The sequence below is a fragment of the Lineus longissimus genome, chromosome 8 (assembly GCF_910592395.1).
Source record: "Lineus longissimus chromosome 8, tnLinLong1.2, whole genome shotgun sequence".
NCBI classification, from domain to species: domain Eukaryota; kingdom Metazoa; phylum Nemertea; class Pilidiophora; order Heteronemertea; family Lineidae; genus Lineus; species Lineus longissimus.
The window spans coordinates 6,334,998-6,350,848 of NC_088315.1; the positions used below are offsets into that span (position 1 = coordinate 6,334,998).

Below are 15,851 nucleotides of genomic sequence, written 5' to 3' on the forward strand. Positions count from 1 at the left end.
ATGTGACATCAATCGTATCTTTCACAAAATAAGAAGTTGGCAATGTATCGAGGGAACAGCATCCTAGGACCTCTTCTTGCCACATTATAAAGATCACAGCTCTACATGCAGTGTTTGTCAAAAGGGGGAATAGATAACTACACTTATATTTAAACAAGATTACATTTATTGAAAAAATATCCATCGCCTCCATGACGACTTTAAGATATAGGGCATCAAAGAAATTAATGCTGGTCTCATGCTCTGATGACTCAGAGGGAAGTTTTACTGTCAATGAACATACATGTACACAAAACAGTAGTATTTCTTGAGCCCTAGCACTGAAATCACAGCGTGGCAGTGTAAATGGGCCTTTACTCTTTTCGTCTCGTTCTTTTTTCTGGTGTAAAAAACCTCCCTCACTGAAAAGGAATGTGACTCACAGCACCTCCCAGCAGATTTGATAGGTCACTATGCCATTGTTCACAAATAGTATGTATCAGCACAACACACTTCTACTTTAATAGTGATACACTTGTGATTGTCACACCCATTCTCATGGAAATAAACAGCATTTTTGACATCATCTTTTTGGTCATTTCTGTGGGTGAAGAATTCCACTTCATCATATGAATCATGATTCCAAGAACAGCAGAGTACCTCCTGAACACAAATAACACATCAATTGTTCACAAATGTCTCAATCGTATGCAAGTCGGAAATTTCTTTCTTGCTCTCTCCGTCGAACATCAGCCAGCTTTGAAATCTCATCCACCTTCCTTTGTACCATTGCTGGAAAAGAAAACCACGATAATGAAATGTACTGACATGATGTTTTTATTTTCCTCATCCACCATCCGGCAGACCATAAAACATTTCGATGCCTTATGAGTCGCTCATGTTTCAGGCTCTCGCCCAGCAGACTTATAACTATTTTAACTTTTAACTCTATTCAAACCACAGGACAAGAGTTTACAAAACATAACCTTTTTGACTGTTCTGATCCTGCTAATGGACACCAACTAAGAACATCAATCACATACCTGAATTTTGATCTATCCATTGCAGCGAGTCCATGTGTGCGTTAAGAATTCTCGCGATTTGATTGACCTGAAAAGAATCGGTGGTTTTATAAATACCAGTAGTGAGTACGCAAAACTGTTCTTACATGGGAACACAAGAAATAGTCAAGAGACGAACAGCCAATTCCTGAATTGGGACAGTGCAAAGAGGAGACGTTTGTCCAAAATGATAAGGCAGTCGCTCTCACCGGCAAGACCTGGACAAAACAGTCAAAAGCCGAGGGCAAAAAATTTGAATCATTGACGACTAATTCCCTCACAGGAGTGAGTACAAGGGGCTAAGTATGCAAATGATGCAAACAAATTGATCCAGCACTGACACCTTCTCTCTTGCCTTTTTTAAATTCCATGACGGATTTGTTATTAGTCCACCAACATGATAAAAGGTGAAGTGAAAGTACTTACTGGGTCTGTGTTGTCTTGATTTCCACTTGAGGCATTCAAATGCTCCACAATCTCTTTCAGATCGTTCACCATCCTCTTCAACTGCGCATCAATATTCTCAGCCATTTGATATCTGAAGCAAAGAATGTAAGGATTAAAGATCACATCCATCTGTTAGTTACGTTTTCTCTTTCATGGGTACAAACATGAGACAAGAACGCGAGACAATAGTACGGTATGTACCACTGCAGTTTCAATGTGGTCGACACGTAGTAGAAAAAGAAGTCTGATTAGGATTTGGAAACTTACGTGTGTTCTCTCTCCAAGTCTGCATGTTGTTGATACCCGATGGGCGGTAACTGGTCCACTGCTTTTTCTAACGGCTCTAACATTTCTTCCAATTCTTTCTGTTGTGCTTGGATGAAGTCCAGCTCATGATCCAAACGTTTCTGGTCTAATTTCACTTTGTCGACATCAGTGTTCAGTTGGGTAATCTGAAAAGAGAATTAATTTGAGGAAGGTTGCAAAACAAAATTGAAAACGATTTTGGTACAATTGCAGCTATGAGTTAGCATCAATATGTTATCAAGCAAAATATCAATAGGACACCAGCTTGTTGCAGCTTTTCCCTGTCAACACCTTGTGGACTGGCTGATAGTGTGCACATGCAGCATGTTAACATGGTCAGTATATCTATCCATAGAAGTTTCGGCATTCTGAATGACTCAAGTTTCAACCACACTGTCAGTTTACTTACACTATCTCCATTTTCAATCAACAGCCTATCCCATGCATTGACTTGTAAAGCTTGCTGTAAGAAGATGCTTTCTTGTTCTTCCAAGTCCAAGGTCCACTTGTTGATCAGCTCTTCCAGTTGCCTGTAGTTCATGGATGGAGCTTGGGCAGCTGACGCAGTCCTGGAGAACAAAAAGTAAATGTTCATTTGGAAACTACTGGCTTACAAGAATCTACTCAAGATGAATGTGGAGCTGAACACCAGGATTCAGCTCTTGTTCTTCCGCCCTGCTCATGAATGAGAGGAATGCTGGCCAAAGGCACCACCCTGACCACAAACCTTTGCAGCCAAACTCTCTAGGACAGCTGACTTTGTTACCAAAAATTGACATCCGATCACAGAAGAATAAGAAGGGAAAATATAATAGTGCAGGCCCAGTTTTTTAACTCCCTCACCTTCCACCTGAACACTATGTGCGTACTGTCAGAATTGCTTTACTCTTTCACCGACGAGGCAAGAAAGCAGTGTTACTTGTTCTGGGGTTCTTTTTAGTGGGGAAGGTATTCAACCTTACGATCTCTCCTGACTTACGTGGTTGTTAATGTAGTGAGATTGGTGGACGTAGTCGTTGTTGATGTTCCTAACACTGGAAACAACGATGATGTACTAGTAGTCGTTGTAGCAGTCGTGGACGCAGGGGTCGACGAGAGACCACTTAATCCACTGAAACCAAAACTCGCCTTCGCTGTCGTAGTGGCAGTCGATGTTGCTGCTGGTGTAACTCCCAAGCCTGTCCCTAACACTGTAGTGGTAGTCCCCAAGCCTAATCCGGTAGAGGTGGTCCCCAAGCCTAAACCTGTAGTGGTAGTCCCCAGGCCTAATCCTGTAGTGGTAGTCCCCAAGCCTAATCCTGTAGTGGTAGTCCCCAAGCCTAATCCTAATCCTGTTGTGGCTGTCGTAGCCGCAGGTGCCGGCGTGGAAAATGCTGCAGTTAATGCTGAAGGTGCAGCAGTGCTTGTGGGCACAGATGTGCCAAGTTTCAGACCACCTGGAATGGAAAACGAGACTTGTGAAAATCTTTATGACCACTACTGCCAAAGTCTGTCATGACACAAGATCGGGAAGCAACACTGACCAAGGAACACAAAAGTATTGTGGTAAAAACAAAATATTGAACAATCTACCCAATGATACTAAGTTTTAGTAAGGGATTGACAAATTTTTAGGACTAAACACTGGGAGTAATGATTGGTTTGCAGCCCTGGATATACGTATTTTGGACAAAATGATCAAAGAAATTATTTTTTTAGACTTGTTCTTTGTACTAACCTGTTGCGCCAGGGAAAGCAAATCCTCCGGCAGGTAGCACTGTAGGGGTGGCAGTTGGTTTCACTGTTGCAGTGGTAGGAAGCGTAGATGCTGGTGTGGGCGTCACAGTCGCCTGGGGAGTAGCGATGCCTGTAGGTTTAGTCCCAGAAAGACCACCGAAAAACCCACCAGTAGGTGCGGCTGATGTGGTACCTCCAAGGCTAAAAGTACCTGCACCAGCTGGAGAAGCAAAAGTTGAACCCTGTGTCCCCAAAGTTGATGCAGGAGTTGCACTGGTTGCGGCTCCAAAGGAAAACCCTCCAGCAGCACCAGCTGGTGCTGGTGCTGGTGTCCCACCGAAGGAAAAACCGGATGTGCCAGTTGATGCGGGCTGTGAGGCTGGTGTAGTTGTTGCACCCCCTGCAAATGAGAATCCTCCAGTGGTAGGGGCACCTGTGGTAGAAGCACCTAACAATGAACCACCAGTTGACGCTGCTGCAGTCCCGGCAGGTGCAGCTCCGAAGGCGAATCCCGATGCCGCAGCAGGCTTTGTAGTGGCTGTCTGCTGAGGAGTCCCAAAACTGAAACCTGATGTGGCTGCTGGAGTTGCCGTAGCTGCTGGTGCAGCGCCGAAGGAAAATCTACCTGAAATTTGTAATGTAATGGGTCATTAAAATTTCTGCACTGAAATCATTCAGAATAGGTGACTGCATATCAGGAAAAGACACAGAGGAACAGGTGAGTGCACTTTAGGAAAAGAATGTTTACAACTCCAATGCATGCTGAGTGACTTTCAATGCACAAGGAATCTTAAAGAACCAACATACCGGCTGGTGAAGCTGTGGCGGCAGCAGTGCTCGCAGGTGTACCAAAGGAGAAGCCACCAGCTCCAGTTGCTCCTGTGGTTGTTGTGGCACTAGTTGTAGGTGTGGCAAAGCTGAAGCCACTACCACCACCAAAGGAAAATCCACCTGCAGACATGGCTCCTGATCTGAAAGATTAGAAATATTTTTGATAACGGTAGTCGGTAGGCCGAGAACTTTTGTAAAAACGGTACTGTTCTTGAATACTTAGGAAGTTAGGTATCAGGTTTTCGTCGTTTCTATGTCAACTGTGACAATCACTGACTGTCATGGCACTTATTGGCAGGGCAGCTTGCCATCATCAAGGCATATGCCTTTGCAACTTTCATTTTGCAGACCGCATGCGCATGCTGGTAGGCCTACTGTCATTATTGTCAGACTCAGATGATATGTTGTTGCCTGTGTTGGGAAAGTGTTTTTTTACTAGTTTTTGGCTTGCTCGCTTGACAATGAAAGTAAAGAGGAAATCTGCAAAGTTAAGGTAAATATTTATCGCTCAATAATATAACGATAACATTTCAGTATATTTCAATCCACACCTTAAAACTGGCAAAATATGAAAGAAACTGGGCAAGAGAAAATCGAAAATGGCGGAACGTGGGGTAGGTGTAAACTGTGGACGAAAGTGTGGACGAAAGTGTGGACGAAAGTGTGGACGAAAGTGTGGACGAAAGTGTGGACAGCGGCCCTCTAAGTTTGGTGGGCTGGTATTTCTTTGTCTTTCAATATATTTAAAAGAAATTGCAGTATATTATGCATTAAAATCTTTTTAATGGGTCAGCAAAGAAAAAAAGGAAAAAATTATTTTGATGGGTGATTTTGATCAATGAGTGGACGGGCTTTTTTGAAGGTTTTCGAAGTGGCCTTTGACTTTGTGGACGGGGAAATGCGAGGTCTAGTGTCCAAATGTGGACTAGTTATCAGAGAATTTGTTGAAACTGTGATATTTCTAACTAGTCCAAATAATATTCTTTCACAAAAACTACTTTTATTTGAATGACAATGACAATATCATTCAGTTGTAGGCAAAAATAGTTGGCCCTCTCTCAGACCAAATTTACCACTGAAGCCCTGTTGAATGGTTACTGTAAATCAGTCAGGAGCTATACTAGTCAGTTTCACTGAGACAAGTCATACTGTAAAACAAATCAAAATAATTTTTTCTTTTTTCTTTCGCTGACCCATTAAAAAAATTATATAATGCATAATATACTGCAATTTCTTTTAAATATAATTGTAAGACAAAGAAATGCCAGCCCACCAAACTTAGAGGGCCGCTGCCCACACTTTCGTCCACAGTTTACACCTACCCGATTTGTTACATACTCGATGTGCACATCGCGTCGAGGGATGTCGTAGTTCCATCTAGTAAATAACAGGTGGCGCCACAATTAGTACATAACGCGGGAAATACGAATGTAGGTGTGGCGAATGGCAGTCCTCGAGGTTTATAAAAAGGATGCCCCTCCATAGGTTCCGTCACTTTTGAAGAAGGGGGGGGGGGGTGTTGTTCCCAGCAGCAATGGGCTTCTGTTCAGGATTCTTACTGGTGATAAACCATTCAATAAGAACTCCAGTTAATGTGGTCATCTGAATGATTCATGACATACTGGAGATAAACCATTAAATGTGAGCGGGGGGGGGGGGGGGGGGGGGGGGGTCCTAGCAGCGGCCCTTGGGCTTCTGTTGGCAAGGATACATACTTGTGATCATCTGAGAGATATGGAATTATACAGGAACAGACGACGACGGATGACGGACACTGCATGCGCAGAATTCATACTGGAAATAAACCATTCAATGTGAACTCAAATGATTCCATTCCAACAATGAGCCAGCCACAATGAGCTAGCAAGCACCCTACATGCACTCATCATGCTACATGCTATTTGTTGCATTTGCATATCAGTCTACTCAATTACATTAAGGACATGTTCCTGTTCACAAAATGTTCATATCAAATTTCAAATTTTCAACAGACTGCGTAGGCCTTCGATTTGGTGTGATTAAGGCAGCAATGTCAGCAGGCAATGCATTAGACAATACATGTACTGACCTGCTGTATAGAGAAATTATGACCAATATATAATTTCCCCATTCAGGTCGCCAGGTTGTTGGTGTAAGTGAACCACTGCACCACCCAACCCGGAGGGTAAAGAAAAATAAATTCAAATCATTATCTTTTGAAAATCTTTTTTATTGTTGCACATCCCAAGAATTATCGTAATGGCAATTTGGAATGTCGTGCAGGAGGAAACCCGTCCCCGGGAGAAAACCTACGCGATCGGAGGGAGCTGCCAACTCCATCACACAGGTGACAGGCTTCAACGACTGAGTTTTTTAAATGACATCAGACGTGTACATTTAAGTACTGCGCCACTCCGAAAGCCCATAACAGGAGAAAACCAGAAGATAGTAATACTATCACACATGGTCTACTACTTTACAAGATGTAATGTCCAAGAAAGACATATGCTAAATAGAGATCTTACACTAGTCAGACTCCACAACTTCAACTCTGCATGCTAATAATATGTTCATTTACTATTCATGCATGCATTAAACCTATTGTGTGTGAATGCAGTTGAGCCATTTCAGCTAACAATAGGTCAGGCTGTCACCACACCATGACTAAACAGCTTAAGGGCCCAATTTAAATAACAAAAGGACCACATTTCTCATGGCCACTCCACCTTGAGGCTGCCGCTTTGCATCACAAAAGGTTGAGAGGTGACATGTTATTTGCATGACAAAAGACGTAGCTTTCGACATGGCAAGACTAGACAGAAGTGGGTATGCCAGTTTTTTGGCAAGTTGGAGTCTAAGATCTCTTTATTTTACTAACAAGGTCTACATTTATTACATGCAGGACAAAACGAAACGTCTTACAAAGTTGACGTTTTAATTACACTTTTCTCAAACCATTCAGTACCATGTCTAATCCAATTCTCAGTGGGGCAAAAGACCGTCTTCATAATCTGCAGAGCATGATAAATATGCCCTCGCAAGATCTCGAAGCAGTCGATTCTGTCATCAGGAAATCTTTTGATATTCTCACAAATATCAATAAAATAATGAGAGTGTTTTCAACTATATAAGTTGAATGTGTCTTTTCATCAATACCTGGTTCCCAGGTATTTGGTAAAAGTGATTGAGGGAACGCAACTTCTTTAACTTCTTTGTGTAGTTGGTCAGTTGTCTCTGGTATTATATGATACCAAGCAACTGAGCCAGCCAACGTTAGAAGGTCTCGGCTTAACTGCTCAGACCAATGCCCGTGGATTCTGTGGTACTGGGGAGATTGAGAGACAGTAAAAAAGGCCTACGTTCCATCGAAGACACATATGTTCCTTTTTTGCCTGGGGTTTAAGCAAGAAAGAAATCATATGAACCCCATGTCTCAAGTGATGGAGATATAATAATGAAATATCTGATGAAGTTGGTGATTATTTCAGGAGAAAACCATTTCAAGCAGTAGGGTCCTGATGTGCCCTAGGCTATTAGCTTCTGCCTTCATAAGCTAAAAATCAATTTTGCTTAAGACTTATTTGTTTGGGTACTGACATGCCCTATTGGCTCTCCATAAACGCCCACTCCACAATTCGCTTTCTTTCAAAAGATTTTGCCAGAAAATTGTTGATCTCTTGGATCATGGTGCCCCTGGTAACCAAAGAAACCCTCCTCTAAAATGTTATTCCTTCTTTATACGTGCATTATTTTAAACCATGACAACATATTGTCATTGCCCTAAGAAGGTAAATATATGCCTTCTCCCATCAGAAAATTTTAGGATTTTTATCAATAAAATCACCTTTCAATCAGATATTTCAATAAAAACAATAGGTCTACGGTGACAAAAATACATCGTTGGGATGTGCTGGTCAGCAACATCCTTCTTCCTCCTGTCGGATGCTTCTCCATGCTGAAAAGAAACAAATTATACAGTAAGGTTTATTGGTGCAAAATATCATCAGTGAAATATTCATTGTGCAGGAACATGTTCGTCTTGACCCGCAATGTTTTGAGATCGCTCTATCAAAGCGCGATGGTGGTGACGCAAACACATGAGAGTCAAGATGGAACATGTTAAGTTCCTGCAATAATGAGGTTAAGATTTGATCAGAAACAAGAAACAACAACTGAACAGCTCTATCAATGTCAATATCATAACTGTTAGAAATTACTTTTCTTGGGTTGACATTTAACCTTACAAGAATGCCAACACAGAACTTATGCAGGGACTTGAGGATTGGGGCAGTTTATGCCATCTCAGCCGCCTGCGTGGTTTCATTAGTAAAGTTGTTGTTGCCATTAAATTAATTGATGTTGGTTGTAGTGTTGGGGAGGGGGGGGGGGTCCAATTGCGTCATTTTGCATCACCAGTGAGGTCACCAAGTGCCACAAGGACCCTACTTTAGAATACAGTGGAACCTCCCTTAGCATACACCTCTCTAAAAGGACCTTCTCTCTTTTAGGACACTAACTTTGATTGTCTCCATTCAATTTTAACTCTCTAATCAGTACACCTCTCTTGTAAGCACAGCACTTATCAGTCTTGAGGATGTCCTTAATAGAGTAGTTCTACTGTAATCACATCATCCCCCCCCCCCCCCCCAAGTTGCTGCCCAATAACTTTTTCCTTTGCTAATCTCTTCTCTTCTTGGCCCAATGTCATTGAAATGGCCTGTCCTGGAAAGCTGATACTCCATGCAAATTCACCAGCATTGACCAACAGAATTATTTTACACCTGTTAACACTTTAGTGGAGCTCCCACATTAATCAACGTCAAACTCACTTAGGGCTTCGAGGAACAACGACGTGAATTAACGTCATATTTTTCAACTCGGGGTAATGATTTTCCATTTGAATTTCATTCAATCGGGTGGGTGCTGACAGAAAGACTTTTGAGGAATCTTCTGTACCCAGGCGGCTGCAATCATATGTCAATAAAGTTGTTGTTGTTTTTTGTTACCATTCAAAGCTCAACCTCACTGATTTCTCAAACCTAAAACAATCATGGCCTGTACCACTTTCAACTACAACTTTTTCACAGTACTGTCTGAAATTCCGAAGGGGGAAAAGTAGGTTATCTTTCTAGATATTGATTTGAAACCTGCACCCTACGGTGTTTTGAGCATTTCCAGACCTCTGGTATCAGGGAACCCCTGAGGTTTGACACGTTAAAGGTTCTGTTGGGCCTCTGTATGTTTGGCCAGACTTCATGAAATCACATTACTGGCAATGGCCATGTTCAACTACTGCTCATTTAGCAGTTCGGGATTCTTTCTTTGTGTTACATAAAGCTCCAGTTGATAAAAATGTTTTGCTTTTGATATTCATGCAACCAGCATAACCAAGTTGTTTATGAGAGTGAGATATCAGTAGGTTACGAAGTGATTTTCTGTGATGGCATATTCAGAATCAATTAGTTCAAGAGAGCATTTAAAGAGGCAAAGGTGAGAGGTCATCATCACCGTGGGTTTGATGAAAATGGCACTGTAATTGGTGTCGCTAAAACAACATTGGAAAATTATTTCTCAACAGAGAGCTCACCATCTCTTAATCAGTCCAATGGCTAACACCTTATCAAGGACATCTGAAAAACTGAAATTGATTTTTTCACATTACCGTGTGATGGCACCCTTCCGAAGGTATGAGATAGGCTGTCCTCATGGTGGCTGCAGGATATCATGTCAGGGCTCTATGTCCGTAGCTTTCCCTAAGTCCAGAGAGTCCCTTTGGAGTTGGATTGTCATTATAGTTTATTAGAATGACAGACATTTCGGTGTCCAATCCATCCCCACAGCAAACAAGTTCCCTTTCTGATCTTAGCGAAGGTTCTCCTTGAATTGTTCTGTCAAGGCATCGTTTGCTGAGCTGTGGTTCGTCACTCCTGCACATGGCTATCCCTCTGCACAGCCATTCGATCCACTGAATCCACTCGACTCTCAGTTGTCTGCCCGTATCTGTGAGCGACTGGAAAACAAAATTTAAGGTTACTCTCAGTCTCAATTTGTCCTTACGGTCATCTCGATTCTGTATAACTAAAATGAGCGCGATCGGTCGTAACGAGGGCCATCGCCGACGGACTATCATCGCCAGCAGGCTACAATGCTCCACCATGATTAATGCACTTGTGCCATAGGGTCTTTCATTCATCAAATTCACCGAAGTAGTTTATGATAAAATCACAACCCTTAAATCCTACACCGTTAAAAAACAAGAAGTTTGTAATTGAATTTGAAATTTCCAATTGCACAAATATGTACTAAATCTAGATTTCAGCACTGGCATTGCAGTTGCATAGAAATACAAATACCAGAAGCACCCAGTTTCAGCAAACACGTATGCGTAATATCTGTTCTACAGCATTAATGTATAACTGCAATTCTATTTTCCTGGACCACCAGTAATTATGAACAGCGTACCCCTTAAGTTCGAGCCCTCACTCGGCCCCTATCTCATCGCGTCCTTATATCTTGTCTTTCCCAAAAGTATAACTTGCAAGTTTCGGGTTTCTAGTCTTGACATCAACAACGATTGAAATTGTCACCCTACTTTTAGCTCTTATATACCCCAGTCTATGCTGAGAGCTTTCAGTGGAACTGGAATTCAGATTAGCTGCTCAATCAGTACTACAACCCGAGCATTTTCAACTGGTGAGCCTGGGAGCTCATGACCACTTGTCAGAGACCCAAACAACTGCACAACTGCGGCTCTTTTTACTTTTATTTTTGACACAGTTTGTGTTTAGTAAGGAGCAATGCAGTGACAAAACCATGGATGGAAAATCTAATAGCCTGTCTATTTTCAGTCAAGCCACAGAACATATGGAATATTTATTTGCACACCCTGTAAATACACTTTAGGGATGAGTTCATTCAGTTTCACGAGTATGGCATATGCAGGTCCAAGGTTTCCCAATCAACGTGCGAAATCTCCCTGAAGTTGCTGAAGTCTTCAAGCAATATATGGGGGTATCGTCAACATAGCGCATCTCTGCCCGAATAATCGGGTCGATCAAAACAAGGCGGCTGAAGTGGGTTTTTCAAAAATCATCGCTAGTTTCTGGAAGGGGTTGGATGTTATTTAAGAAATGTGTTCTTGTCTTAATTTTCTAAAAGCCTTAATACCGACGACCACAACGCTTTACTACTTGACACTTGATCTGCAATTCAATTCCAAACTGAGGTTGCTTGTACAGTTTGAAGATAAAATCCACCATTTTGCGACTCTACTTTACTCCGGAAATGAAACGAACTCAGCCCATGGCGTGTTCACCCATTTCATGATATACTGTCTTGTCATCTGTTTATATTTACCTAATATGTATTGGATTCCTTCGTCATCCAAAATCTTTTGAGAGTCACATCTACCATAGCACGAATTGTAGATCTTGGTTGAGTGGTTGGGTCTTCTCGACAGCCATCATCTCAATCTGCAGAGGGCTAGATAACAGGAAAAATACATTCAATGACCTATCTCAAAATGAATAGATTGAAACCAAAAGATTATTTGTTTTCATTTGAGTGAGATGGTTGTTTCTCGCTTTAAGAATTCGATTCCAAATGTGGCCACCAGGGGGCAAAGGTTAAAAAATGATCAATGAAGTCAAAAGCACCCATCATGTCCAAGTCCATTTTTTTCCCATGTCGACAGGTGAGCACAATGGCCCTAGCCGGTTCATTTTATCAGGCACTGTTGGAAAGATGCTCACGGGCCATTTTCTGGATCAAGTGAAGTGAAGATGTCTTTGGTTGGCAGCCTTTTCTTGTGGAAAAATGTTGATCGGCCACACTCTTTGCTCAATTCACTGCTTCAATCCTTGCCCAAGTGGCATTATTCCTCAGGCCAAATTTCCTTGGATTTTTATATCCACCCTTATGCCTGATATAACCATATATAAAATGTAACTCATGATTTGTCCAACTAATCAAGATCATCGAGGTCATGTTGCCCATTTGGCTGTTAACTTGTGCACTCTCGGTCAGGTGGTCTCACTCGGGGATAAAAGTTCATGACTTGGCCACCAGGGTGCGGGTTCAGAGACATGAAATATGATTTTTTTTTCCCTCCTGGTTGGACAGTTATGAAGTTCGTTTCATGAGTAGATATAATATCAACCAGGACTATGTGATGCTCACCCCACAGATTGCAACATCGTCTTTTGAGTCCCTTGTCCTTGAGTCCCTTGTCCTTGTGTCCCTTGTCCTTGTGTCCCTTGTCCTTGTGTCCCTTGTCCTTGTGTCCCTTGTCCTTGAGGCCCTGGAGGACCTTGTGGCCCTTGTACAATGTTGGCTCGGGCTTCCTAAAAATAATCAAATTTTTGGTTAAGGGGTTTATCTTTTTTCTGAGCGTTTCTACAGCATGCTACTTTCACACTGGATCCAATTAAAAACTGTTTTCCAGAGAGCACTCTCCGGAATACGAATTGGCTACACCACACTTGGTCTAATCAGCATGCAATTTGATTTGAAAAGTGCAACTCTTGCTGCGTATTGTAGTAACGTGCCTTTCGCGTATGAATGTCTTGTCCCTGCCCTTTGTGGTAATTAGAAGATAATCAAGACAGGAACAAGCTAGTGACCTGCAAGCCCCCTGCCAATGAATAGACTGTTTTAATACGTATTAACGCCAACACTACACGTTTCAATGAGAATCAGTTAATGCGAATTCAATAAAGCACATTCAATTGTATTCTGGAACCAAATTGGTTGAAGCGGTTTCAAATCTGTATGAACAGAATTGAGTGATGGCACCCCAATATGTATAAAAATTGAAATCGCACGTCAGATTGATTCTTTTTAACATCATTTTAACATCTTTGTAATATTTCTTAATCCAGACATAACTGACGACTAAGTGATGCTTACCCTGTATGGCTCCAACATTGGCAGCAACATATTCTTCAGGTCCATCCAGTGTCTTCTCGGCTCTCGAGCTGGAGGCCGGCTCTCCTTCTTCATCGCCGTCTTGTCGATTTCAGCGGGTATATATGTTAGCTTTGTGAGGCACAAGGAGGTTGAGAACACTGTTGTTATTCAAAGAACCCAATGTCTTCGTCATATGTACTAAACTGGTTTAGCACAAGTCCCACACGGACACGCCTGACATTTCGTCCGACGAAATTCCGCAGGTTAACAACAGGCCTCTAACCCCAGTCATTCCATCCCCCTCGAGATCAGGTAGGGGATCGCTGGCCAGCTATTGCTTACTATTGTTAACAGTCGTAAGACTTATCCCGCCAACACTCTAAAACAAGGGGACCAATTGAATGACTAGCGACACGCAACCATTAATTGCCCCCATCAATCAACCACAATGACTCAAGGGGAACACGTACTTTGAACCTAAGTCCATGTCATCACCGTCGAAACTTAGATGAGGACCGCAGAACAAAGTGGCAAGCATGCCTGGGACCCAGCCACCGCGCTTTGGACATGAGATGAGTTAGACTCAAGTCGCCAGTCACGATAACCAAATACACCAAGCGTATAGCTTGAATCGAACCCGATCTATCATCGTCATTGGTCACCTGGCCTGGCCTGGACAACTGAAAGCTGAATAGGTTAAATAGATGATAAGCAGGAACCAAAAGAATTACAACTATTATAGCTAGATAACTACGATAGCTAGATAACTACGATAACTACTCTAACAACTAGAATAACAACAAGATCTACAAAATGAGCAAGACAGTGATCAGACACACTTCCAACTCTCACAACGGTCACCATACTCCATAGCCCCCCCCCCCCCCCTCCACATGACCTCCCGCACCCTTTTCCTATCCCGTCTCAAACACACACACACGCACACACACACACACACATCATATACTGTGGATACAACTTTTGAACATCCACTGGCATGAATTGCTGATGGAGGCGTCACTGTCAATCTATATAACATGTTCAAAACTTCATGTAAATTGTAGCAGTGGCTTTATTTGTGCATTTTATAAAAATATAGTTTTAAATCCTTGTTCTCTCAGAAAAGTGCACATGAAAATGTCCTTGCAATTGGGATAAAAGTTGTATGTGATTTGCGATATTTTTTAAATTTCAGTATTAGTTCATATACTTCATTGACAAGGCTTGGTCTATGACAAGTGTTTGACTTGCTTATTGGTTTGTTATATCTTTCACTGGTCATACTTACAATATTCAACTGTCAGTGTATGGCTTCTATCAGTTTTCAACACGTGATATTGCTTTGAAACCAAAGCACTGAATGCAGGCAAATCTGCCATTAGCATTGTCAGTTAATGCTTTAGCTTGCTGGCAGATTGCTGTAACTTAGAGTGACACATTTGGGGATTGACTTTTCACTTGAGGCCTTCAATAGCTTTGTTTTACTATTTCACTGTTTGAATATTTTATTCTTATAATGGTTAAAGAAAATTGACAGTGGCAACCCAATCAACAATTTGGGCAAGTTGTTACTTGATGCATACCCTTCATCTGATCGTCTTTCGGTTCATCCAAAAATCTTCGGTTGCAATTGCGGACAAGGTTTGTGGCATCTGTAATGATAAATTGGAACAAATGCATAATACACGATTACAGCAATTCTAGTGTTTTTAGTCATGAAATTACTGCCTAAATATGATGTTGATCAAATTCATCATTTTCAGTCATGAATTGCGTTTCCTTCATGAAATTGATGGACTTTATTCCTTTTATTTCATACAAGTTTGCCATTCTTACGACTAGTTATAACAAGGATTTATGCAATTTTGGGAATTAGGGAGTTGAGATTGGTGTTGAGGAAGGGTTAGGGTTTGGGTTAGTGCTAGGAGGAAGGGTTAGGGTCTGGGTTAGGTTTAGTGAATATGACTGTCGTAAGAATAGCCAGTAGATTGTGTGTAAAATCCAATGGAACCATCACAACAACAGCTGCGGCCTTGTACTTATTTAAACAATGTGAGCTAGTTCATTTCTCAAAACTCGTGATCAACCCTTAACTTAGCAACCAATGAGATGGCATCATCGCTTCAAATATGGCCTCCTGATTTAGTGACTCGATTGTACTCTGCAGTTCTTTTGCGCAAAAGCATGAATTGGAAAGTAAAAATCTAATACTATATTATACATACCTACATGTTACCCTTCACCTTGAAAACCATACCAGCGAGAATTTTTTGGTTGCAATTGCGGACAAGGTTATGCGTCATCTGTAATGATAAATTGGCACAAATTCATAGTTTCAAATTCCTTAAGTTGAGAGTTTTTTTTCATTTTTGGCTCAAGTGACCTATAGTAGAATAGCTGTCCTACGGGGCACAAATTGACTAAAATTTTGTGAACTTCATTTATTTATTTTTATTTTTTTTCAAGCATTTTTACATATTTCTTGGGTTCTATTATGATCGGGGTTGTTGACTTGACCAACCTCTCAAGGTCACAGGCCGACAGGGTTCAAATTTTATTATTTCACCAATTGGTTGTATGTTTTGTCATTGTTCAATTGAGATGGTTCTTATTTGGTTGAAGGAT

General features: G+C 41.5%; 2 protein-coding genes across 2 annotated transcripts; both read right to left on the reverse strand.

The window, feature by feature from the left end:
* Positions 1–149: 149 nt before the first annotated feature.
* On the reverse strand, positions 150–4,947 carry LOC135491996 (nuclear pore glycoprotein p62-like). The gene is made up of 9 exons (XM_064778032.1): positions 4,892–4,947; positions 4,317–4,480; positions 3,511–4,134; positions 2,773–3,229; positions 2,203–2,362; positions 1,755–1,939; positions 1,467–1,578; positions 1,023–1,089; positions 150–771 (listed from the first exon to the last, which is right to left on the reverse strand). Exons 2-9 carry the CDS (start codon positions 4,468–4,470, stop codon positions 680–682), a joined length of 1,851 nt encoding a protein of 616 aa, XP_064634102.1. The 5' UTR covers positions 4,471–4,480; positions 4,892–4,947; the 3' UTR covers positions 150–679.
* Positions 4,948–6,831: 1,884 nt separating this feature from the next.
* LOC135492434 (ribosome-binding protein 1-like) lies at positions 6,832–15,529 on the reverse strand. Its single transcript, XM_064778923.1, has 7 exons — positions 15,452–15,529; positions 14,810–14,878; positions 13,227–13,913; positions 12,498–12,661; positions 11,676–11,801; positions 9,982–10,329; positions 6,832–8,274 (listed from the first exon to the last, which is right to left on the reverse strand). The coding sequence occupies exons 3-5, from the start codon at positions 13,317–13,319 to the stop codon at positions 11,726–11,728; spliced, it is 333 nt and encodes a 110-aa protein (XP_064634993.1). The 5' UTR covers positions 13,320–13,913; positions 14,810–14,878; positions 15,452–15,529; the 3' UTR covers positions 6,832–8,274; positions 9,982–10,329; positions 11,676–11,725.
* Between the last annotated feature and the right edge of the window lie 322 nt (positions 15,530–15,851).